Below are 25,516 nucleotides of genomic sequence, written 5' to 3'. Positions count from 1 at the left end.
TGCATCACAGGGCCAGACCGGGCAGGACATGGGCAGTGCCATACAGCCCAGGGCACCAAAAACACTAGCCTTAATTATAACAGTGCTCCGCTTGCAATTATAGGGCAAAGGGTGGGCTGAGCTATTTATTACTGGGTATAATTTTTACAGCTTGGAAAAAAAAAATCCAATAAAGACTTTAAAAAAACAAAAGAAAGAAAAGAAAGAAACCCAAAGATCAGACAAAATAGGGATTAAGGACGTAGAGCTGGCATGTGTCCCCAGTGTGTGCATTCAAGTTCCCTTGTTACCACCCCAGCCCAGGCTGGGTGTCCCATCTCTGCTCTCCTTCAACAGTCTGTGTGGGCTCACCTTACACAGACGCTGGGCTACCTGTCTCTGCCTCCAGCACACAGATTTTTTTGGCTGGCCCCAGGGGAACGTGTTACATACAAATTCCCACTTCCCAGGTTACAACAACAACAACAAAAACTAAATTGGGTCCCCATGTGGGTAGTCCCAGGGTTCCCGCCTGGTTCTCTGTCACCCTGGGGATAGCTGGAGAATCCAGAACTGGGGAGGACACTCCACCGAGCTCTTGGTCAGGAGTCCAGAACAAATGAAGTGTTCCTGTCCTCGCACACATGTGTGAAAGTTTTGAAGAACTCAGTCTGGAAGTGAGCCAGTTGAGTATGGAGTTGTGAGTCTTGACACGGCTGGAAACATCACCATGGTCAAGGGTGATCCAGACAAACGCCTCACCAGCCAATCCTGCTACGGAGCCCAGAATTCCCAGAGTTCCCTTTGTGTGCCCACTGAGACCTCAGCACAATGTTCTCAGACTACATGGTTCTGAGGCACACAGCCTGGGAGGAAATGGAAGAGGTGTTTTGGGAGGAGGAATTAGAGTTGTTTCTTTTAGTGAAGAGAGTTTCACCATGTAGCCCAGGTTAGCCTAGAACTTACTATGTAGCCCAGGCTGACCTCAGACTTGAGACAATTCTCCTACCTCCCAAGTACTGGTGTCAGCAAGCTGTGCGACTGTATCAGGTTGGAAGTGGGATTTTGTTCTTTTGGTTTGGCACTGCTAGGGACTGAACTAGGGCTTCATGCGTGCCAGGTGAGCACGCCACAAGTGAGCTACATCCCAGGCCAACAGGAAATTGACTTTGAATCTTACTTCCCCTAAAGCCTGTCCAGAGTACCCCACCCCCAGAGGCATTTCTCACTGCCACACTGTGCCTTTATGGGCTCTAGCCTTACTTTCTAGGTCCCTACCCAGGAGGAAGCAAAGTGAGCTTAACTATGCCCATTTTACAGATGAGGACACCCAGGCTCAGAAAAGCCAAGAGACTTTTCCAAAGGCATGCATTTCTGGGTGTCAAATTAAAGTGTGTAGCTTTTGATCTAGCCCCCTACCTGCTTCCATATAGTCGAGGTTGGCAGGGCATCCTCCTGTCTATTGGAGATCCCTTCCCTTGCTGATCCTCTCTGGGCTAAACGGGCTGGTCGGTCTTAGATGAGTTAAGGTCTTCAATGAAAATCTCAGCCCTTGCTTTGGGAGCAAAACAAGATGCTGGCCTCAGCACCTCCACTGACATACTGGTAAGACAAGCAGACTAGGAGCTGACCACAGCCACCTCAGGCTGGACAGAGGACAACCCGCACAAGGGCTCCATTGCCACAGGGGCCTGCAAGTACAGGCTCCGTGTTCAGGTCCCAGATCCACCCACAGGGCTACGTGGCCATGACCAAAGCACTTTCTCTCTCTGTTTCTATCTCTGCAAGATGGCACATCAGTGCCCACCTGACCAGGCCATGAGGAAATCAATAAACCGATGAGCAGAAAGCACGGGGCCCTCACAAGGACAGTGCACGCACGACCATACTAACAGCAGCTCAGTGGCCGGAAGAGTGCTGATCTCTGATTTTCCAAAGTGACAGTGTTGGGGATCACACCAGTTCCTGTGTAGATAGCAGAAGCCATGAAGAGCAAGGGTCCAGGGTGCCCTGAAGTTCCCTGAAGCCTTGGGGAGCTGGGAGAGGGGTACCAGGCCCATCCTGCAAGTTAAGCTGTGTATGGGGAAAGCAGAGAGGGGTCCTTTGGGGGTCATGCTGCAGGAAGCCCCTAACCCAGTGCTTCTCAACCTTCCTAATGCTGGGACCCTTTAATACGGTTCCTTATGTTGTGGTGACCCCAACCATATGATTATCTTCATTGCTACTTCATAACCATAATTTTGCTACTGTTGTGAGTCATAACCTAAATACCTCATATTCAGGATATCTGATATACAAACCCCCATGAAAGGGTCATTTGACCACCAAAGGGGTAGAGACCCACAGGTTGAGGACCATTACCCTAAATGCTTGAATGCTGGTCTAAGCAGTTTCTACTTTGTGAGTCCCAGACACGCTGCACCCGAGTAGAAACCCTACATGAAGGAGCCTCAGTGCAAAGAACTCAGCTCCTCCCACACATTCATGAACAAGTACCGAGACCCAGGAACCTATACCCGAGTCCCCTTCCACAATGATGGTACTAGGACAAAGAAGATAATCTCCAACCAGGAGGGCAGCTGACTTCACGTGGACCACAGGGACTTCACGAAAGCCCTGCCCTGGTTTGGACTCAGATGTGGGCATTGAGCCAGACTCATCCTGGTCTGGCCGGTCCCTCCAGTGAGCTCGTGGAACGAGCCTCACTACCAGGCCCAGCCCAGTTTCAGGGTTTCATGGGGACTGAAACCTAGCAGGTGACAGCACCTGTAGGGTGGGGCAGAGTCAAAACTGGCCTGCCTGGTTCTGGGAGCACTGGGGAGGACTCCAAATAGAAGGAGGTGGGGGAGGTGGCCAGGATGATGACCCACCCACCCCAGAAACTAAGGACTAAGGCAGAGTGGAGGCGGGGCATCCAGTTCCCCGTGTCATGAAGTCAGATACCAGTAATTACGCCATCTGATGGGCACAGCCAGGAGAACTGAGGCCCAGAGAGGTAGTCACATAGTTCCACAGTCACACAGCACAACCCAACAGATAAGGACAGGAGTACCAGGTCTCAGTGTCTCACCTAAAGTCCTTCTCCTGGACCACTGAATTCTCACTATTTTTTTTTTAAAGATTGATTTATTTATCATATATGTAAGTACACTGTAGCTGGTTTCAGACACACTAGAAGAGGGTGTCAGATCTCATTACAGCCACCATGTGGTTGCTGGGAATTGAACTCAGGACCTCTGGAAGAGCAGTCAGTGCTCTAACCACTGAGCCATCTCTCCAGCCCCTGAATTCTCACTACTGACCCGGTCTAGCAGCTATCCACTTAGGCCTCCTTAGTACCCAAAATAATGCTGCAGTCTCATGGTGCCCAGGCTGGTCTGAAGCTTGTTATGAAACTAAGACTGAGTCTGAATTCCTGGGCCCTCTGCCTCCACCTCCCAAATTCTAGGACTGAAAACACAAGCTACCCCACCCATCTCAAAGTATGAACATTTTTTTTTCCCTTACAGCATCAAGGATCAAACTCAGGACCTCCCACAAGCAAGGAGAGCACCTTGGACTGAGCCATGTCCCCAGCCCTGCGTGGACCTGGTTTACCAAAGCTCTGAGAGGCTCGGTGATTTCTCAGAGAACACACATCACATGAATAATATGGGGGAGGGGTGAGGCTAAAGGGGAGAGCAAAGGGGGCCACACTGGAGAGATACCTCAGCTGGTAAAAATGCCCATCATGCAACCACAAAGACATGAGCTTGGATACCCAGGACCCACATACCCAGTTCCCTAACTCCAGTGCTAGGAGCAGAGAGGTACAGGTCCCCAAGGCTTATTAGCTGGCCAGCCTAACTGAACCAAGGAAGTCAGGTTGAGAAAGAGAGCCTGTCTCACAAGTAAAACACAGAGCAACCGTGGGAGTCACTTCTGGCCGCAGTTTGCACTTGCAAATATCTATATAGGAATCCAAACAGACACATGCAGACACACACATATACACTGCATATATATGCACATACTACATACATAACATGGACTCAGGACCATTTGAGTCTAACGGGGAACCGAAATCGGGGAAAGATTTCACGCCCACCACCAAGACTGGCACTGTCAGCCCCTGAGGAAGGATACAGCAGCCTGTGGGTGGCCCCTGTCAGGAGGGCTGATGCAGGCTTCCTGCCCGGGACCTGTAATCAGGTATACGTTGGGAAGAAGAGTAATGACAGGCTTCTTCATCCTCCAGCACAGGGGAAGGGGGCATAATCGGCTCATGACAAGAGCTGGGGACCAGCAGGCTGGGACTCTGTAGAGCCAGAGCCAGGAAGAGAAAGTGTGCCGGTCAGCCTGTCCACAGGGGAGTTGTTCGAGAGAGCAGGGGCTGCTGCAGGCCCCTTGGGGAGATGTTCCAGAGAGGGGGTGTCCTCAGCCATGACGGGTACCTGGGGCCCGGCTCCTGGGCCCCAGACCATGAGAACTGTGAACTGACTGGAGTCAGTCAACAGACCACTCACCTCAGCTCACCCTGCACCACCTGCATTGTCCCCAGCTGGGTCACTACCCGCTTACACCTGCCCCAGCCTCAAACTTATTCCTGACTCCCTCTAGCCCTTCCCATACCAGGAGTAGTAGGGTGTTGCCTGGTCCTCCATGCTCAAGAACTTTCTAAGGTTCCTTCTGCCCTTGGGGTAAAGGTATGGCTCCTACGGTACCCTGAATATCCTAAAATCTAAAAATCCCCCCTCCTCCGAGGAGCTGATACTTCCGCTCCACCCCCTCCCCGAGTCTCTTCCTTTGGAAATCCCCAGGATGGGAGGGTGCTCCCAACTTATCCACACTCATAAGAAGTCTCCACACCCACCCTAGATTCTCACACTGAAAGGCCGGCGCAGAAGCCGGGGCCTCAGAGGCTCTGGAGGGTGAAGGAACATATCCAACAGATATCTTCTTTGTTGGGGAAGTGGATATCACATGAGCTTTCTCTCCCTTCTCACTGCAGGTGTCCTGAGGAGACCTGCTGGGTTAACCCTTTTTCCTGAACATCAGTAATTAACAAAGAAAACACACTTCCTAGGAACACAGCTCCGTGGTGTGCCTGTGTATACACTCGCTGTAGGCTGGGGACACCAGGTGCCCAGAGACTATGGTTCACTCTTAAATGACAAGGGGCAGACGGATAGGGGCTCTGCCATCTCACTGAGCACAGACTGCTGTCTCACTGAGGACAGACTTTGAGAGAAGGATGTACAGAGCTGTGAGATGCAGAAAAAGAATAGGGACACAGTATAATGGTTAGAGTGTCTGCCTATTGTGCACGAGGCCTGGGTTCAATCCCTAGCACTCCAAATGACAAATCTTTTTTTATTTAGACACAGGTGGAGTGGCACCGGGCTGGCTGGGGACCTAGCATCTCTCATATAGGTCACAGACTAGCAGAGCAAAGCCTACCTACCAGAGCCCAGAAGCTTCTTGGAGCATCCATGCCACCGTGGAGACGGACGCTGGGAGATCAGAGACTTCCCCGCCAGGCCAACAGGCCCTCGGCTCTAAGGACTATGGAAATGTCCAGGAGATCAGGTGACTTGCTTTGTTAAGGATGAGCTGGCCTTCAATAGCCCTGGGAAAGCGTAGATTCCCCAGCTGCAGTGACACAGCTCCTACCCCATGTCCTAAAATGCTGCAGTCCAGGAGCCAGTAGCAATGAATGGAATCCAAAGTTTCTGGTCCCGTTGCCCTTCCCAGCCCCTGCCCTGGCTGTGTCCCAATGACACCAAGTGCACCCCCCACTCTGTACTCTCCTACGATACACCCTTTGGCTCTTCTTGGACTCCCTGGCCTAGAATGTCTCAGTCAGACTTCCTTGCCCTGCTTCTCCACCACAAGGCTCTCGGGTTCTCCATTTGCATATAATTATAATCATCACAGTATGAGCTAATGCATGCCACAGCTGCCCAGAGCCAGCACTGAGGCGGCTTTCTAAAGCACTTTAGCAACAATCATCACCACGGCTTTATTTAACCCTCACCTGGACAAACGGACAAACCCATTCTCTGGATGAGGAACTCAAGGCTCAGAGATATTAGGTGGCTTTCCCAGTGCTGCGTAAGAGAGCAAACCAGATGTGACATCACAGACCCCTGCTACCCCAAACAGTAATGGAGAACTCTGAGATAGGCTGGTCCTTTAATGGTCTAATGAGCTGCGCTGGCTGAATCCTGAGCGGCCACACCCCCTTGTTAACAGGCCTTCTTGGGAAGGACCCTCCAAGACCCAGGAAAGCTGACTGGTGGATAGAGGGGGACAGAGACCCAGAGATCAGGAAGCAGGTCCCCAGGCTTTCTCCACCTTGGCTCCACAGGCTCCAATGCTGGCCTCTGCCTCCTCTCCCTAATCCATTAAATAGGCATGTAAACAGGGGGGGGGGGGTTATCTAGTTCCAGATGCCAAGAAGGCCACCTGCAAAGGACTTGCAAGGCCCAGGAGGGCTGGGTCTCCTTTTCCAAAGACAGACTTGGGAGTAGTCACCCGGGACTTCCTCGCACAAAGCCGTCTTGTGGGCTTCTCAGTTAGCAAATATTTAACCAGAACTCAGCAACAACAGGTCTCATGAAGGGTAACAGCTAAGACAGGAGAGCCTGAGGGGTGGAGAGGGTAGCCAGGGTGGAGGCCTGGGGAAATGTGTGGGGGTAGAGCGGGGGAGCACCTAGGACTGCTCCTCACACCCACCACTTCGGGCAGGAAAATCCGTTCCCATTTGGACACAAACAGGAGAAACAAAGACCTTCTCATCCCTTCCTGGCTCCACCCACTTGCCTGGCAGCAGCTCTGTGTCCGCAGCCTCTAGCTGGCAGCCTGTTCTAGGAGGCCAGGACACAAACGTCCCTGCATTTGGGGGAGCAGACAGAGAAAGGAGGCCCAGGCCTCCGGTAGCAGCATCAACCCACAACAGGACAGCCTACCCCAAGCCTGCCACAGGGCTGGCATCATGCCCACCCTCCAAGCTTTCTGTGTGTCTCCAGGGATGAGCTCTAGGAATCCAATGAAGAAGACTGACTGTCAATGAAAACCACAGTGGTGCTGGAGGGGTGGCTCAGTGGTTATGGGCACGTGCTGGTTTTACAGAGGACCTGGGTTCTTTTCCCAGACACTGCAATGGTGCTCACAACTGGCCAGAACTCTTGTTCTAGATGGGATACCCCTCTTCTGGACTCCATAAGTGTCAAGCATGTATGCTGCATACATACATGCAAACATTCATGCACATAAAATATCAATAAACTTTAAATAAAACAGCAACAACAAAATGATGTCTGGCTCAGAACCTATAGCCAAGGCCTCAGTTCAGTGAGGACCCCCACAGAGTAGAAGGAGAATTAACTCCCACAAGTTATCCTCTGACACACAATGTGTAAAAAGCGACCCCACGATGGGTAACCACCTTGACTAGGAACCCAGAGGGTAAATGACACAGTCTGCAGGGTCCAGGGAATCTAGCCTGACAGTGGGAAGCAGGGAGCTGAGACTCACGAGTGTGCCCCTCAGACAATCCAGAAAATCCAAGCCAGTCAGTCCTCAGACACACAGGAAGTGTAGACCACCCTGTGTAGACCAAGGGCTTTCCATTTGACAGAATCTCCAGACTTGGATGGCATTTTCTGATAATCCCACCTCTCACCAGCTCCAGGAGACTGAGCACATGGCTTCATTCTATCTGAACCTCAGTTTCCCCTGCTGTACATTCGAAGCAGTCCCCACCACAACAGGTGTCAGAAGGATTAAACAAAGTGAGTAACTCCCCAGAGCCGGGAGTCGACACCGTCAATGGAGTCTGTTTCATCCGCCCCGGCACTGATGGCTATGGTAGGGCGCCTGTCAGTTAGCAGCGGCTACCCAGTCCTGCGCAGCAATCAAGAAATGGGAAACATAGCCGGATGCGGTGGTGCACGCCTTTGATCCCAGAACTTGAGGGGCAGAGACAGGCAAATCTCTGAGTTCAAGGCCAGATGCCAGCCTGGTCTACAAAGTTCCAGGACAGTCGGTTACACAGAGAAACCCTGTCTTTAGATGGGAAACACTGGGCATGTTGGTGCACGTCATTAATCACAGCACCCGGAAGGCAGAGGCAGGCAGATCTCTAGAGACATCTTGTCTTATCTCAAGAGAGAGAGAAGGGGGCTGGAGAGATGGCTCAGTGGTTAGAGCACTGACTGTTCTTCCAGACGTCCTGAGTTCAAACCCCAGCAACCACATGGTGGCTTGCAACCATCTGTAATGAGATCTGATGTCCTCTTCTGGTGTGTCTGAAGACAGTGACAGTGTACTTCTATATAATAAATAAATAAATCTTGAGAGAGAGAGAGAGACAGAGGAAGGGGATGGGAGAAATAGGAAACATGATCTACTTTTTCTAGTCCCTTGTCATTCAAAGGTTAGTTAATCAGAAAAGGGAAGTGGACCCAACAGAAAACAGCCAGCAGACCTCACCCAACCACAGCCCTAGTCCCACAGCACTGTGGATGGGGGTGCCGCCTCACACACCCCCACCTCAGACACAGCATCAGTCACCAGAGATGCTGGGTCATCATACTAGAGACAGCACCATCTGGGAATCCCAGATCCTCAAGAGATTGATTATCTGTCATTTGTGCCCTAGCTTCTTGTCTGTCTATCTTTCTATGTCTAAGCTCCTTCCCATGGGTGGTCTCCTAGTGGGTAAGCTCAAGGCACAGGAAGAAGGGACGTGCTTGGATGTCCCCGTGCCCTGAGCAATCACGGAGTTGGGGGGAAATTTTCCTGGAAAAAGTATAGCCTAACCCAACTGAAGCTGAAATGCAGGTGAACACAGACAGCACCCAGGGCCTCATCGAGGGCTCTACCTGCATCTGATGCCCAGTACAGGGAGGTGACCTGCAGAGAGGGAGCTGCCAGCCACCAGAAATGTACAAGCAGAGGCAGAAGATTCTGCCCCGGAGGGGGAAGCAGGAACAGTTCCGACTTTGAGACCACACATGTCCACCACTGACTGTAGCGTTCTGAGTCTCAGTTTCTTCCCATAAAATGAGCATTAAAAAATGGTCCAGCCAGCCTGGATTAATGGCACTCTGGAGCCAGAATCATGTGGATCTCTACGAATTTAAGACCAGTCTGGTCTACAGAGTGAGTTCCAGGACAGCCAGAGCATTGTAGAAAGACCCTGTCTCAAAAAAGTTCTCTCAAAGGTGTCATTTAGGGTCTGGAGAGACGGCTCTGCAGGTCAGAGCACTTGTTGCTCTTGCAGAGGACCTGGGTTCAATCCCCAGCACCCAGACCATGGCTCACAACCATCTGCAACTTTCCAGGAGGTCCAGTAAAAGTCCTTCAGACCTCAGACATCAAGCATAGGTGTAGTGCACATACACACACTCAGGTAAAGCACTCACACATCAAATAAATACTAATAAAAAAGAAAAAGCATCTCCCAGACAGGTATGGCGGTACACACCTTAATCCCAGAACTGAGGAGGCAGAGGCAGGTGGATCTCTGTGAGTTTAAGAGACCAGCCTGATCTACCTAGTTAGTTACAGGACAGCCAGAGTTCCATAACAGAAAAACTTGTCTCAAAAAAAAAAAAATCATTTTTAAAATAATAATATTAATGACCCACCTAAGCCAGGTGCAGCACTGGTATGTTTGTAATCTCAGCACCAGAAAGGTTGAGGCTGGAAAATTACAAACCCAAGGTCAGCCTGGACTACATAACAAAAACCCTGTCTCAACAACAATAAAAGTTGCAAGGACCCAGTAAGATGTGCCAGGAGCACTTGGCATCCTGTCTGTCTGACAGGGAGAGCCCATAAGTGCCAATGCTGGTGTGATAGGAACCAATAAATAGAAAGTTCCAGTTACTTCAGCCCCAACAGGAAAGGACTGAACAGACCACACGCCCCTGCCGTGTATCTGCCGGATGCCTAAAACACCACAGTCCTTTTCTTAAGTCCACGCCTAGTTTCTTCCCAAGCTGCCTGGAAATGTCAGGCCCCTCCCTGCACACCCACCCATCACACACACGCACGTGCACACTCACAAACTCACGCACACATGCAGTCACTCACAGGCTGTTCTTTACAGCTTTCAGACAGATCCCAAGGTCCTGAGAGCCGACCACATGAAGCCAGGAGGAAAATGTTGCTTTCGCCAAGCCAGGGAGGAAGAAGACGCAGGGGAACAAAGAGACAGGAAGATGAACCAGCGCAACTCATGTTCTCGAAGCTGAGCTGACAGAAATTTAACCCTGGGCTGTGGTGCCGGGCACAAAGACATTCATACAGTTGGAAGGCCATGTATAGTGGCTTGAAGCTGTAGTACCTGCTACTCAGGAGGCTGAGGCAGGAGGATCATAGTTCAGAACCCCACATTAAGACCCTGCCACAAAACAAAATGAATAAACAAAATAAGCCAAGTTGTATTCATGATTAGTCGGGCTTCTGTCCTGAGTAAGAGGCTGGCAACAGTTAAGGACAGGGCCCTTTCTTCACCCTAGGTGGATGGATGGAACTTGGGAACAGTTTGATCAAGTGATCCCTTGGGCCTGCCACTGTCGTGGGAAGGGACATTCATTGTCTTCTGCATTTTGGGAGAGTCTAGGTCTAGGTCTCCCAACAGGGTTTCTCTGTGTAGCCCTGGCTATCCTGTTATTCACTCTGTAGATGAGGCTAAGCTTTGCCTCCAGAGTGCTGAGATTAGAGGCGTGCCTCCACGTTTGGCTCTCCTTCTATGTTTACGTGAGCTCCCAGGGATCAAACTCAGGTCACCAGGCTTGTGGAGCAAACACCTTTAACTGCTAAGCCATCTTGAAGACATATTTATCTGTCCTCTGACTACATGAGGTCACACCAGAGCTCGATAATTCTCTCTCCCAGAAACCCTAAGATACTGAAAGACAATTGGATTTTCCCAGAAAGCTGAACTCTAGCTCTCAGACAGCCCCTGCCCAGCCTCTGGGGCTAGATTAACTGAGGGCTTGACAGATAGTACTGTAGTACTGCCTAAAAGGTAAGGCCCTGCCTGCACAGAAAAGGTCACCACCCAGGCATGCCAACTAAAGTCGTCACCTAAGCCCAGATCTCAGTTTCCTCTTCCTGATCCGTCACTGTCAGGAGCTCCTGAACCTGGAGAGCCTGGGAAACCACAGCAGGCCAGATCTGCAAGCAGTAGCTCCCCAACAGGGAAAGGCTGGGTGCTGCAGGCACTCACCTGGGCAGTCACAGCAGTCCACTTGCCTAGCCCCTCCCAGGGACACGTGATGGCACTTTGCAAAACAACTATCAAGTGTCCTGTACACAGAGCTGTTGCTGTGGCTGCAGCCAGCAAGAACACACAACCTACTGGAAGGTTTTCCTTCACCAGTACTTGGGACCTCTTCTCCATCCATCCTTCATGTCCTATCTCAAAGGCCTCTAAAGCCTCGGGGGCTCAGATAGTGGAGACCAGGGAGCTCAGCTCATTTTCCAGAGGGGTCACTGTGTGTCAAGAGCAGCATCCCCCATGAAGCTCGAAGTACCACAATGAGTAGTTAACCACCATGCCAACCTTAAAGACAGATAGCACCAGCCTCTTCCCAGAATCTTCTTCCCTCCTCCTCTTCTCAAGACCCTGCTCTGGGCTTGCAACTTCCCTTTGGCTCTTGTCAGACTGGGATGACTCTGATTTTGGAGTCAGAGAGAGACCTGGAATGATCTCCAAGAAATATATTCAACAGGGTGGCAATATTCTTTTTAATTTGATATATTTCTGCTTTAGAAAAAAATCAGGAAAAACAAATAGGGAGATGGCTCAGCAGCTGCAATGCTTGCTGTGTAAGCAAGACAACCTGAGTTCAGACCCCTAGCACCCAGGTAAAAGCTAGGAGGGACCCAGGTGGCGGCTGGCAGGGGGCAGCAGGCAGGGGGTGGAGGCGCGTGCCTTTAAACCTGGGATTAGGGAGGCAGAGACAGGCAGACCTCTGAGTTTAAGGCCAGTCTGATCTAGAGATTGTTCCCTTCTCACACTGGGTTATACCTACTGATACATTGTTTCACTTTCCTCTGTTTTATTCAGTATCCTGTGACACCATTTGGCTACATATGTTTAACTTGGAACTTAGTTTCTTTTCTCTAAACCTTGCTGGTGCATGGACCACCAATGTCTTCAGGCCACCACTTTCTGCCTGGCCTTTAGAAGTTCCCAAGGCTTCAGCCACATCAACTTCAGCATTTACCTTTCTTCCTAGGGACACAAACTCCTAGCTCCCCAACCTCAGCACTGTGTGAAGCCAGCACAGGACACTCTATACTACACTCTCTATAATAGGTAACAAGAAATAAAGTCACTAAGAGGGTAAAAATGTTTGCCTTGGGCTTGAACCTACTTAGGGGACCGTAGGCCATCAGGAAGCTGTTCCATCAGTGACAGGAGAGCAAATGATAATAATTATCCCACGGGATAAAAGCAAGCTCTCAAGGAAAGGTGGCAACTTCACAGCAGTCAATTGGATATGTCTCTGCACAGGCAGGACCTAGGGGTCTGGACTTGGTAGCCACCAGCTCAGTGCCAAGGACACAATGGGGCTGAGAGTCTGCCTTGACCCTGCTTGTCACACCGAGAGTTCAGCCAAGTCCAAGACAGGGGTCAGAAGACCAGGAGAAGAAGAATCAGGCTGTCCAAATCCCTGGCCTTACCCTCCGGAACAAGAACAAAGATGAGAAAGCCAGTGAGTCACGTTAAGGGGAATAAGGCAGAGAGGAAGGAAGCTCTGTGTGGATGCACGTACCTTGTGCCTATGGCCTCAAATACAATAGCCCCAAAGTGCTCCTTCCGAAGGGGACAGAGAGAAAGCCTGGGCTCTCCTGCACCTGAAAGCAGCCAAACCCGTGCCCTCCACCCTTGCCCACCCTTGTCACCACAAACCCCAGGCCTTCCTGCAGGGTTCCAAGGTCCTTATGCATCCAGGTTGGAGAGCATCGCCTCTCTTTCCCTCTCTGTCTCTCTATCTCTCCATCTCTGTCTCTGTCTCTCTCTGTGTGACTATAGTCTATTATATGTTTTCATTTTGTCTGCATGAATGTACTTTGCCTGTGTGTGTATGTGTATACAACAGCTAATTGAATAAACAGGGAAGTCCGAAGAGAGCTTTGGCTTTGGCTCCCTTCGATCTGGAGTTAGGGATGATTGTGAGCCACCACATGGGGACTGGGAATTGGACCTGGATCCTTTGCAAGAACAACAAGTGCACTTAACCACTGAACCATCTTTCGGGGCCCCAAATGGCATCTTTTCATTCCCACTTATCTAGGTATTAAGCACCATGGTGTCTATCATCACGGGAGTGATGACTCCCAGCCACAAACAAATTCACAACCATTAAGGATTAGTGACATCCTTTATAGCAAAGGAAACAGTAACTGATAAGGGTGCTTAGCCAGTAGCTGAAAGAGCAGGCTGTCATCACCAAAGCCACTGTCCACCCAGGGAAGCCCAAGGGAAGTCCAGAGGAGCCAACCCTCAAATGCTATACATAGTAAGGATGGCCACCAGGGCAGTCAAGGGCCCCAGCCGAAGCACCGGGGACTACAGAATGACACGGAGAGTCCTGTAGTGTCTTTTAGTATCTATAACATGACCCCAAGGTACAGAAGAGCCTAGAAGGGTCTAGAGAAGGTAGTACATTGTATTATGGGGAAAGAGACTCAGATTGGAGGCAGGTGTAGTGCCAGGCACCACACAGCTCTCAGTGCATCTACTGCTGAATGGCCTCTTGATACATAGAGCTAGGCTCTTAAACGCTCTCCATGTGACTTGGTGGGGGTTGGGGAAGTGGCTACAGCCCCTAATTGCACAGGAAGTCTGCTGGGCCCCATATCGGGTAGAGGGGCTCAAACCAGCAGGGCAGGACCCCAAGTAGCTAGTCTTGGATTCCACTACAGTCTCCAGAGGAAAACGGGAAAGCTGAGCAGTGCTAGACAGCTTCGGAAGGTCAGCCCTCTGCTCAGTGCTGAAGCCCCCACCTCAGGCCAAGAGTCAAAAACCAGCCTTTGAGGCCCCAGCTAGGTCAGAGAGACACAAAGGGCCTGCTGTGTGTACACACTTGACCCACTCCACCTTCCCATCTTGTCACATGAAATGGGACTGCCACCGCTTTAAAGAAGGGGAAACCGAGGCCCAGAAACACAAGAAGACTTGACCAAAGTCACACAGTGACTGTCCTGCGCAGAGCCTGGAGAGTTAACCTATGGTCGTTCCCAGGGAGCTGGGACCAACTCCACACAAGGAAGGGCAATCTGTCCCCCCTCCCCATTTCCTGGCAGCCTTAAATAACGGGGTGGGGGTGGGTGGAGAGTGGCACTTTGGCTATTTTTAGCCAGATACAGTTTTCTGTCTGAGTGGACAAGTCTGGGCTGTCCTCAGACACAGGCCTGTCTGTGATGCTGCACAGGGCCTGCCTTGCTTGCTGAGGACTTGTTTGTTTACTCGGTTCTCAAAATTATAGCCTCTGCAGCCTGGCTGGGCCAGTCACCCTTCCTGCTGCTTCTGGGCTGGGCCACGCACAGAGGGCAGTCAGGCACCCTGGATCCAGCTCTGCAGCCTCTGGGACTGTGGACTCCTCTGTTCCCTCTCAGAGTCTGTTTCCTCAGTGAAGAAATGAAGGATAAGACTGGTTAAATATTTCCTTTTGTTCTTTCTTCTTTTCTTACTCCTCCCTCCTCCCTCCCTCCCTCCCTTCTTTCTTTCTTTCTTTCTTTCTTCCTTTCTTTCTCTTTCTTCATTCCTTCCTTTCTAAGACAAGGTCTCCCACGTACTCCAGGCTGGCCCTGACCTTGTGACCCTCCTAGATTCCAGACATTTACATCATTTTAGTTTTCCCACCTGAAAAGAATCCAGGCTAGAGGAAAGAAAAATCACCCAATACCCACCAGAAACTTCAAAGTCAAGGCAGGGGACTTCTGGTGCCAGTCAACTGTGAGCAAATTTTCCTGAGTCCAGTAGAACATGGATCCCCAAAGCTTAAGGTCACCCCCCACACCTTTCATTCCAAAGAATCCCAGCACTCAGGAGGCAAAGGCAGGAAGGTCTCTATGATAAAGCATAGCATGGTCCACATAGTGAGTCCCACAACAAGCTTAGCTACACAGAAGACTGTAAATTTCAGGATTTGGTAAGTTGAGGCAGGAAGAATGTTACAAGTTCAAGGCCAGCCTAGATTACACGGTGACAGTCTCAAAACAAAACCTCAATGCTAAGGATGTACCTCAGTTGCTGGGATGCTTGCAGAGCACGCACGGGGTGCTGAGTACAATTACCAGCGCCACAGGAAGAGGGATGTGTGCCCATGGCTCTATTCCCAGCACAGGGAGGTAAAGCACAAGAATCAGAAGGTCAGAGCCATCTGCTTAGACTGTCATCGCATGTGCATTGTGTGAGCCAAGCACTCCACAGTGCACCTCTCACCTCTGTAGATACCTTGGAGGCAAAAAATGGGGTCAGTGTTCCCAACCTTCCTGTCACCTGAGGCCCCAAGGAAAGTGCATGACTAAACCCACACAACTTTGCCCCTAGGATTAGCCTACCGCTCACCCATCACAGGCAGACACAAAACCTCCTGAACAGGGCTGATGGAGTGTTCCGTGCCACGTATGTAGAAAGGCGCGACCATGCTCTGCCCGTCACACAAACCCCAGTGCTTGTTGGAACCTCCTTGGCCTTCACAAGAGTTCCACAAAGTCAAAGCTACATCACAGCTTCATCCTCAGCATGTGGCTTACACCACAGCTTTCTAAACAAGCTCTACCTCTACCCTTGGCAATCTCTGTGCAGTTAACAGCCACCACTGCGCAGGTAGGCATAGAGAGGAAGAGACACAGATGAGGTACAGACGAGAGGAAAGACTTGACAAAAGTCCCTTGGCACTCAGACTATGTGACCTACTTCCTGGCCTGTACACTATAGGGAGAAAGGGAAACTGGGGTTCACACTGTACAAGCCCCAGTTTCTTCTTCCCTCCAGGATGCAAAGGTACCTGCTAGAGCACTCACCCCTATCCTACATACAAATCCTGATCTTAACTTTCTTATTATGATTTCACCCCACCCCTGGCTCGGATTTCTCTGTGTAGTACTGACTGTCCTGGAACTCACTCTGTAGACCAGACTGACATTGAACTCAGAGACCCACCTGCCTCTGCCTCCCAAGTGCTGAGATTAAAGGTGTGAGCCGCCACCACCTCCCAGCTGTTTTGCTTCTTTAATATTTATTTTATGTGTCTGGGGAGGAGACACACACATACACACACACACACACATGCATGCACATAAGTATATAAAGTAGCGGTCAGAGGACAACTGACAACAGTTAGTTTTTTCCATTCAGTGTGTGGGTTGCGGGGATCAAAGTCAGGTCACCAGACTTGGTGACAGTCTCCTTTACCTGCTGAGATATCTCACTGGCCCCCTGCCCCACACTTCCACTTGAGAGGAGGGACTTCCTAAACCAGAGTCTCAATATTGTAGCTGTAGCTGAGACCCCAAGAAACCCTGCCACAGCTTCTCTGCCCCCTCATGGGCACACAGTAGGGCTGGGTAGGTACTCTGATGCCCCATTCTCAGACTCAGAGCTGCAGGGAACAGAGTGAGCCTCCTGACATCAGACGGATAGAAGCAGAGGCTAAGGGCCAAGGAGAGGTCATCATCTATCCAACAATCTGCAGGATGCCAGCCTTGCAGAGGTTCCCTCAACCCAGCAGGGCCAAAACTGGTGTACAGCAGGAAGCTCCCTACAGTCACAGACCTTGGCCACACCCCCTACAGGGACATGCCTTTCTGACTACACCCCACCTCTAGCCACCTTCCCCATCCATGCCCAGCCTACCACCACAGCCCCTCCCCTCCAAGGCCAATACTTGTGGCTCCTTCCACCTCCCACCCCCATTCTCCTCCCTCCCCTCCCCTGTGAGAACACAGCCAGCCAGGAAGCTCCTAGCAATCAGTGACCACTGAGAATTATGGTTAGCAGGTCCCAGCACAGGAAGGGCATTGTAGCCATTCTTTGCATCCTTTCAAAGCGAGCACTCTACCACTGGTTTGAAAACCAAAAAACAGTTTTTTAATTGTATGTGAGTATTTGGGGTGGAGACACTCAAAAGTACCACGGCACAAGAGTGGAAGACAGCTGCACGCCCATTCTTTCCTCCACCATAGGTTCCAGGAGTGAACTCCGGAGCTAGGCTTGCATGGTGGGTGTGGCGCCTGCTGGACCACTCACAGGTCCTGCTTTGAGACAGGGTCTTATGTAACCCAAGGTGGTGTCCAACTGGTTATGGGACCTAGGATGCTTTGGACTCCTGACCCTCCTTCTCCAGCCACCTGAGTGCTGAGGTTACAGGCATGCACTGTGAAGCCCAGATGAAATTCCATAACTATTGGATAAAGGAGAGAATGACCAGCTGTGTCTTGGGTCAGCGCACATCACCTTTAGAAGGTCTCAGAGGTATGCACCCCTATTTCTATATAGTGACATGCGGTCCTGCACCTTGAGACCCCTGGAAAGGGTTTTCAAAGGCAGAGACTTCCCAAAAGAAGGTATTGGTCTTGAGGTCACAAATTAGATCAGAGAGGCACAGCCACTGACAAGGATCACACAGCAAATAGTCAACAGGACCAGGTTCAGATTCACAAATCTAATTCCAGACACACGGTGGTTTTATCCTGTGTCCTACCTCACGGCAGACACTGAGTGGTCAATGCTAGGGAACCACACTGTCCTATCTCACACCTCTGCCACACAGGATGAATACCTCAGACATCCTGAACCAAAGGCTGGTGGTGTATCTCAGGCTGGGACACAGATGCTTCCTGGAATACAAAGCTGTATTTCATGAGGGGAGGCAGACAAATCAGCCATGTCTCCCAAGATGTCAAACAAGCCCAGTGGTGTAACAGCCAAAAAAAACTGTCACTTCGGATGGACAAGCCCAGACATTTTAAATGCCCTTGCCGCATAAGCATGGCTAAGTGTTCAATTCCCCAGACCAGACCCCCACATAAAACTGGAAGGAGAGAACCAACTCCTCAAAGCTGTCCTGCAGTCTCCAGATGTACCCACACATCCATCACACATACACAGCCAATAAAAAAGAAAATTAAAAGCTGGGTGTGAAGACACACACCTTGATGCCAGCACTCAGGAAGCAGAGGCCAGCCTGGTCTACAGAGTGACTTCCAGAACAGCCAGGGCTACACTAGGAAACTCTGTCTCGAAAAAACAAAGAAAAATTTAAGCTATTGTTTGAGATGAGGGCATGCCTCAATTGGTGCTCATTAGGAATGCTGAGTTCCAGTCCCATACCTGTAATGCCAGCACATGGTGAAGGTAAGGGGATCAGGAGTTCTAGGTCATCCTAGGCTACAGAGCAAGTTCAAGGCCAACCTGGGACACCTGAGAGCCTGTCTCTAAACAAACAAACAAACAAAGCAGCTGTCACTCGATGTACTGTTACCACCCACCTACCACATACCGCACTATCCAAAGAGTACATCCCGGATCCTCCCAACAGCCCTGTGATAGCCCAACAATCTGTATCTTTACAAAGAGCCATGGCGCTCAGAGATCAGTCATCAGTGTGCCCAGAGACCCAACTCATATAGAGGCAGAGCCAAGACCTGAGCCTAAACTACACAAAAATCTTGTGTGTGTGGGGGGGGAGCTGCACATAACGGGCCTGCCGGAATCGGCACATTTCCTAATGGAGCGGAGCCCCAGGTGGATAAGGCACCGCAAGGGCAGCACTTCCTTGTCCTCCCAGTTTCACGGTCTAGCCTCCTGAATGACTCAGGCCCTGAAACTTCACGGAGAGCTCTGCGTGAGGCTTTGCTCCCCACTGGGCTTCAGAAAACCCTGCTTCCCCAGGCAGGGAAGTGGGTGGGGGTGGGGCCCGGGAAGGAAAAGGCAGCGCAGGAATCTGTAACCGCAAGATGATGCTTCTGCGACAGTGACTGGTGAGTCAAGGGGGGTTGGGGGCAGGCGGGGGGGGGGGGGGGGCGTGCTCAAAGACAGACTGAGTAATGACGACACGGGATGGGATGTATCTGTGCAGAGTCTCTGACACAAGCTGCACAGTCCCCATTCATCTCCTCCCACACCCTGTCCCTCGTCCCCTGTCCGGGTCTCTCTGGGGCCTTTCCCACATTGTCCCCCGTCCATCATAACTATGCGGTCACAGTGGGGTTTGGACCTAGTGGCTAAGGCTTTGCTCTCCCTGTCCCCATGACATAATCCAAGCATGACGATGGCATGGCACTGTTAGTAAGTGCTCAGTTAAAAGAGTTGGTCTGGGGGCTGGAGAGATGGCTCAGCTGTAAGAGCACTGAGTGTGCTTCCAGAGTTCAAATCCCAGCAACCACAAGGTGGCTCACAACCATCTGTAATGGGATGTGATGCCCTCTTCTGGTGTGTCTGAAGACAGCTACAGTGTACTCATATACATAAAATAAATAAATCTTAAAAAAAAAAAAAAAAAAAAAGATTTGGTCTGGGCTGTAGCTCAGCCAGTTGATTCCTGGGCTAGATTCCTGACTCAGATCATCTTCAGCTACACAGTGAGTTTGAGGCCAGCCGGATTACAGGAGACCATCTTTTAAAAAAAAAAAAAAACCTATTTTAGCATTCACAGTCTGAGAACTGCCTCTCCCTTCTCTATCACCCGCCATTCTCAGACAGGAAATGGACCAGTCCCTGTGGGCAGCAGGCCAGGGGCGCAGTTACTGTGTGGTCACATGTCCTGGGGCCACAGATTTCAGTCCACACTACCAACTCATGGCAGTGGCTTCAAGTGTACTAGCATCTAACAGATGCTCAGGGGTCCCCTGGGCTCCCAGAAGGGAACCTTCCTGGACATGTCCAGATGAATAAAAGCAGGCAGGGAGGGGAAGGGTGTGACTGTAAGATGAGTCTGTCTTCAGCAGGAAAGCCAAACACAGCCAGGGAAGGCTCACACACAGCAGACTCTGTGTGCTCCAAAAGCCTACACAGCAGGAGCAACCCAAAGGCCAACTTGGAGGAAGCTTAAGAAATGTCTGTGTGTCCACGCCTGGAAGGACATATAACCTTTGGAAGAGATGTCTGTTGCAAATGGTTTAGAAAAAGAAGCAAGAAACACAGTGTCCAGTCACAATGCAACAACCTATGACAATAAACAGGGACAGGCGGGCAAACACCACGAAAGGGCAGCGTGGTCAGGCAGGGGTGGGTGAGTGGCCCTTCTTGTCTTTCAGCTTCATTCCTCAGGCGGCAGGAGGCAGGGAGGGCGGGCTGTGGCCCAGTTTGGGATTAGAAAGGTCTCTTTTGGCAGCCTGTGTGGGAAGGCCCGGAGGGTGAGGTGGGAGGCCCCCAGGAGGCCATAGCACAGGCTAAAGGGTGGGAGAGGACCCAACAGAAGACTAGAGGTTGAGGGGAGGGGAGGGCAGGGTCAAAGCCAACAAAAGCACATTATGTAAGACTTAACACCAGAGATAGCAGAGTCCCCAGACAGCTTCACCCCCAGAAGCTGACCCAAGCCTGGGCAAGCATCCGGCCTGCCTAGTCCTTTGACAAAGCCCTGTGCATGCAGTAAAGCAAAGAGAGATTGACAGCAGAACACCCCCCTTTCCTCCTGTGGAGCACCCCCCTTTACTCCTGTGGAGCACCCCCCTTTCCTCCTGTGGAACACCCCCCTTTCCTCCTGTGGAGCACCCCCTTCCTCCTGTGGAACACCCCCCTTTCCTCCTGTAGAGCACCCCCCTTTCCTCCTGTGGAGCACCCCCCTTTACTCCTGTGGAACACCCCCCTTTCCTCCTGTGGAATACCCCCCCATTTTCCTCCTGCACCTGCAGCCACTTCTAGAAGGGGAGGGGCAAACGAGTTTGGGGGGGGTTAAGATCAATTTTCAGGGATTATTTACTGATCCTGTTTTCATACCCGGTTATCAGGAAGGTGATAACCTCAACACTGAAGCAGGTCTTGGTGAGGGGTATGAAATGTGTGATGCCTTCCAAAGGCTTCGTATGGATATATGCCCCAAAGTTCCCTTCGAAGCCTCTAATACCAGCTCCTAGCACAAGATATATATACGTGTGTGTGTGTGTGTGTTTGTGTGTGTGTGTGTGTGTGAGAGAGAGAGAGAGAGAGAGTGTGTGTGTGTGTGTGTGTGTGAGAGAGAGAGAGAGAGAGAGTGTGTGTGTGTGTGTGCGCATATGTGTGTGTGTATACTGGGAGGTTTGAGCAGCACAGTGCATACTGTCCAGATGTCAGTAACAAACCAAGCAGCCATTACCAGGGCTCTAGACAAATAACATTGCCTCAGGCACAAAAAAGCACCTTCAGTAGAAGGAACAGGCCCACTAGAGGAGGGAACACTGGTTTGGAAGAGGCGACCATACAAACCATTTGCGCAGGAGAGCAATGACCAAGAGAGAAAGGCGGAAGATATGGTTTTTATAGACGTCCCCCTCTCGAGGTGTCCAGGCTCACATTGCTTTGGCAGGAGGGATAGATAGGGTGGCTGCTGATGCGTCCGGTCCGGGGTTTATTCCAAGTGGACTGAAAACGACCTCCGATGTATGGAGATGGTCACACATCTCAGCCAATACACGGAAACCCTCTGCTGTGGGTGGGTGGCACAGAGTCTCAGTAAAGCTGTTGTTTTTAAAATAAATTGTTAGCCAGGAGAAGGGAGAGCAGGGCGGGTGGGTGGAGCTGATCAGAGGTGCCGGGACAGTCTGCCTTCTGTGGAAGCATCCACGCACCTTTACTGAGGGGTGAAGTACCCCATCATAGCCAATGCCAGCCCTCCCACTGCCAGCTCAGGCTCTAGGCCCTCACTTGTAGCATATTGGTTTGGGGGTTCTAGTCATTGGCATAAAATCCCCCGAAGTGCTCAGAACCCATGAGTGTCCTGTCCCCTATGTCACTGGAAGAAAGGATGGACTGGCACAGCTCAGTCACTGGTCTGTCTTCTGGCTCCTTCTACACTGTCTCTGTCACCAGTTACTCAACCCACACCCAGACAGCCCACATCCACTGCACGTAACCGCCACAGCAGAAGGAAGCCAGGAAGAAATCAAAGCTTCTAAAGACTCTGGTTTATGCTCACATCCAGGGAACGTGCCACACCGTCTCCAGAGTCAGGACAAACCCAGGAGAAGCCATACCAGCCACTGCCCCAACCCTTTGAACTCCAACACTAGGGAAGCCAATTACAGAAGCCCACGAACAGTCACAATAATCAGATGTTTGCTGAGCACTGCTGCCCAAGTACTAAGCTGAGCAGAACCTTCTCGGCTTTAAGTCACTGGATCCTCCCAGCAGTACCTAGGACCATTGTGACTCCTATCACACTGATAAGAAAACTGAGTACAGTCCTCAGTCAGTTGTGGGGGCAGGAGGGTCTGGAGGCACAGGCCTGTAATCCCAGCTAGTCAGGAGTCTGAGAGACAAACAAAAAGAAGCTCAGATTCAAGTCTGCCTAGGCTGCAAACTGAGTCCAAGGCATCCTGGGCAATGTAGTAAAACTATCCCAAAATAAGTAATATTAAAAAAGACTTGAGATGTCATAGCTCAGTGGTGGAGAGCTTACAAAGAAAAGGGGCGTGGGCTGGCGAGAGAGCTCCAATGTTAAGAGCAGTTGTTCTTGCCGAGGACATGGGTTCAGTTCCCAGCACCCACATGGCAGTTCGCCACCATCTGTCACTCCAGCCACAGGGGATCTGATGCCCTCCCTCTTCTAACCAGGAACACATGTCTTCCATGAAGATATATATGGGAGCAAAACATCCATGTACATAAAATAAAACTAATAAATCTAAAAAAGAGATGCTGGCCCAAAATCAGCCAGCTAACACTTCGCTTCAGTCAAGGGTTGTATGGAATTTTAGCATTGTTAGGTCCTCGTAGCTAGAAGGGACTTCAGCCACCAGGTGCCACACCCCATTCTGTGCATATCTAGGGAAAACAAGCAGCCCCTAGGTGACACAGGCTCAATCGTTCTCAGGTCCCTTCCGTACCAAATGTGCAGAAGCCACACAGCATCTCCAGCACTGGGTTGGAACAAGCCCCTGCTTGCCAGAGGCTTTGAAATCTCAGGATGAAAGATGCCGGGACAGCAAAACAGCACCCTAGGTAAGAGCACGCCTGACCTTTGCCAGGACTTGCAGGCTGGTATTCACCTGCTCACCTGCTAAGGGCGGGTGGAAGGTGGCCAGCCAAGCCTTAGAACCCTAACAGGCCTGGGAGCTTAGGGCCTTGTGGGAGGTGTGTTCTCACAGCTGACACTTCCCCAGGTAGGGAGGGCCCTGGAATTTTAATCATGTACCTGTTGGGTGGGGTGAGGGGACTGATTGGATGGCTGGAGGTGGCAAAGACACAACCCCATTTCCCTCTAACAGATTCCTAAGGAAGTTAGTTCCCTCTCTCTGTTGACTATTTTCTTGAAGCCCACCTCCACCCCACCTCCTTACACTTCAGGAGCCTCCCTCCCCAGGTGAGCCTGCCTGCCGTGGGATCTAGGGCATCTGAAGAGGGTTATTTATAGTACTTTCAAGTGTTTGGAGGGAAGGTAAGCAGGTTCTGAGTGGGCACAACCCTATTTTCCCCAGCCTGTATTCACAAAACAAACTCAGCCCTCTCCAGAAGGGGCCACTTTACCGTCCCTGGCTCCAGCTCCAGTAGGAGAATTGGCCAGGAGGGCAGGGGTGGGTTCTCAGACAAGACTTAGAAAGGTGGGAGATCTGGGTGTGGGGAAAGGAAAAAACCCACTGAAGTAGGGCACACCCCACCCAGGCTTGCTGCCCTGAGTGGAGGCCCTGAATGGAGAGACTGTTACAGAACCCCAGGAGGTTGCCACCAACAGGGAAGGGACAGGAAGACTCCGCCCTGCCCTTCCTGAGCCCAGGCCTAGTCCTACAAGGAGGCCTTCCAGGACTTAACCCCTAGCTGTTCAGAGGTCTAAATCACCCCCTCCTGTGCCCTACACCAGGCCTGGCCCAGTCAAGCCCTGAGAGTGGATGAGAGTAAGGGACACCTGCCTTGCTCTAGGGTCCCGGCTATCAAGGGAAATATAGCTAAGCACTCGACAAGACATCAAGATAATACAGGGACACCATACTCAATGAACAGGGAGACAAATGGAACCAAGGGAACTGTCTCCTTTTCATGTGCTTTGATAAACCCACTGGCTGGTACTGCGAGTCTCAGTGTCTCCACGGAAGCCCCCTGTACTAAGCAAGGCTCACTGAGGTCTCTCAGCAACCATCCTGAGAAGGCAACACCCACCCCTTTCAAAGATAGCACTGAAGCTCTTGGACACTGAGACTGCTTCAAGCAGGGCAGTGGTGGCCCAGGCCTTTAATCCCAGCACTTGGAAGGCACAGGCAAGTGGATCTCTATGAGTTCGAAGCCAGCCAGATCTACAGAGCTGGTTACAGAACAGCCAGAGCTATATAGTGAGACCCTGGCTCAGAAAACAGAAAAAGAGACTGGCTCAAGATCACACACTTGGAGGGGAAAGCCGAAATTACATTCAGGACTGCCTGGCCTGACTTGTCTGTGGTCAGCCCAAGCTTGAGTTTTGGGACAGCCTGAGATTCTCACCCCATCTCCCCCCCCCCCCACTTCTCACAATGAACCCAGGATCCTGGGCTCCACCATGCAGTGACAGGCTGAGAGTAAAGCTGGCTGAAGGAAGGTAGTGGGAGACTGGACTCTGGCTCTGAGGGAGCCACAAACAGACCTCCTAGGCTGTAGTACCAGCACTCTGCTGAGTTAGAGCCAAGAGCCAGGGACCCGCCCCTTCAAGAGCTCCCCATCTCTCCTTAGCCCCATTCTCCACGTTCGGTCCCCGGCTCTCCAAGGGCCCATCCCCCTGTAAGTTTCAGCCACGTGTAACCGGGTTGAGGCCAGGGCGAGGTGGGACAAGGCAGCTGAGGGAGGAATCTGGAAGGTCTGACTGTGTGGGCCAGAGTTCGGTTAGGCTTGAAACATTGCTGGGAAGGATGGGGGCGCGACCTCCCCGCCACGCGATCTAGGCTGTAAGTGCAGGGTTCTGGCCAGGCTGGCCTCCAAGGGCAGCAAGTTCCAGTAGAGACATGGGGTCCCAGGCTCCTCAAAGGAGGAAGGGAGCACACAGAAGGGCCTTGAAGTGCCGTCCAGACCAAGAGGGAACAAGTTCGGAGGAAGAGTAAGGGTCTGGCCGGTTCCTGCCGCGACCCGGGCCTTCACTCCCGGGGAACCCCCTCACCCGCGCCCTGGGAGATCAGAGGCGTGGCCGGGGTGCCCGGTGGAGCCCCAGGCCGGCCGGGCGCTGAACGGTCCTCACCTGCGATGTGCTGGCGCCGCGCGTCATCCAGGTGTGTAGACAGTACGTCTCCCATGGCGAGGAGAAGCCGCAGCCGGATCCGCCCACCGCTACTCAGACGGACGCCGCTGGCGCCATGGAGTCCGCAGGCCCCGCTCCCGCCGCCCCGCAGCCCCGCTGCCGCCCGGGCTCCTCGGCGCTCGCACCGAGAA

The 25,516-nt window shown here is 51.6% G+C and overlaps 1 protein-coding gene across 1 annotated transcript in view; it reads right to left on the bottom strand.

The window, feature by feature from the left end:
- The window catches only part of NIBAN2 (niban apoptosis regulator 2), a 46,689-nt gene extending 21,173 nt beyond the window's left edge, over positions 1-25,516 (bottom strand). Inside the window, exon 1 of the mRNA XM_080927898.1 lies at positions 25,326-25,516. Coding sequence (XP_080784024.1) covers positions 25,326-25,380 — 55 coding nt within the window. The 5' untranslated portion in view covers positions 25,381-25,516. The remainder of the gene's footprint in view (positions 1-25,325) is intronic.

Source organism: Micromys minutus (assembly GCF_963924665.1).
Source record: "Micromys minutus genome assembly, chromosome: 13".
In the NCBI taxonomy this organism is placed as follows: Eukaryota; Metazoa; Chordata; class Mammalia; order Rodentia; family Muridae; genus Micromys; species Micromys minutus.
The sequence above is the reverse complement of the archived record's forward strand: the minus strand, read 5'-3'. Positions and strand labels throughout refer to the sequence as shown.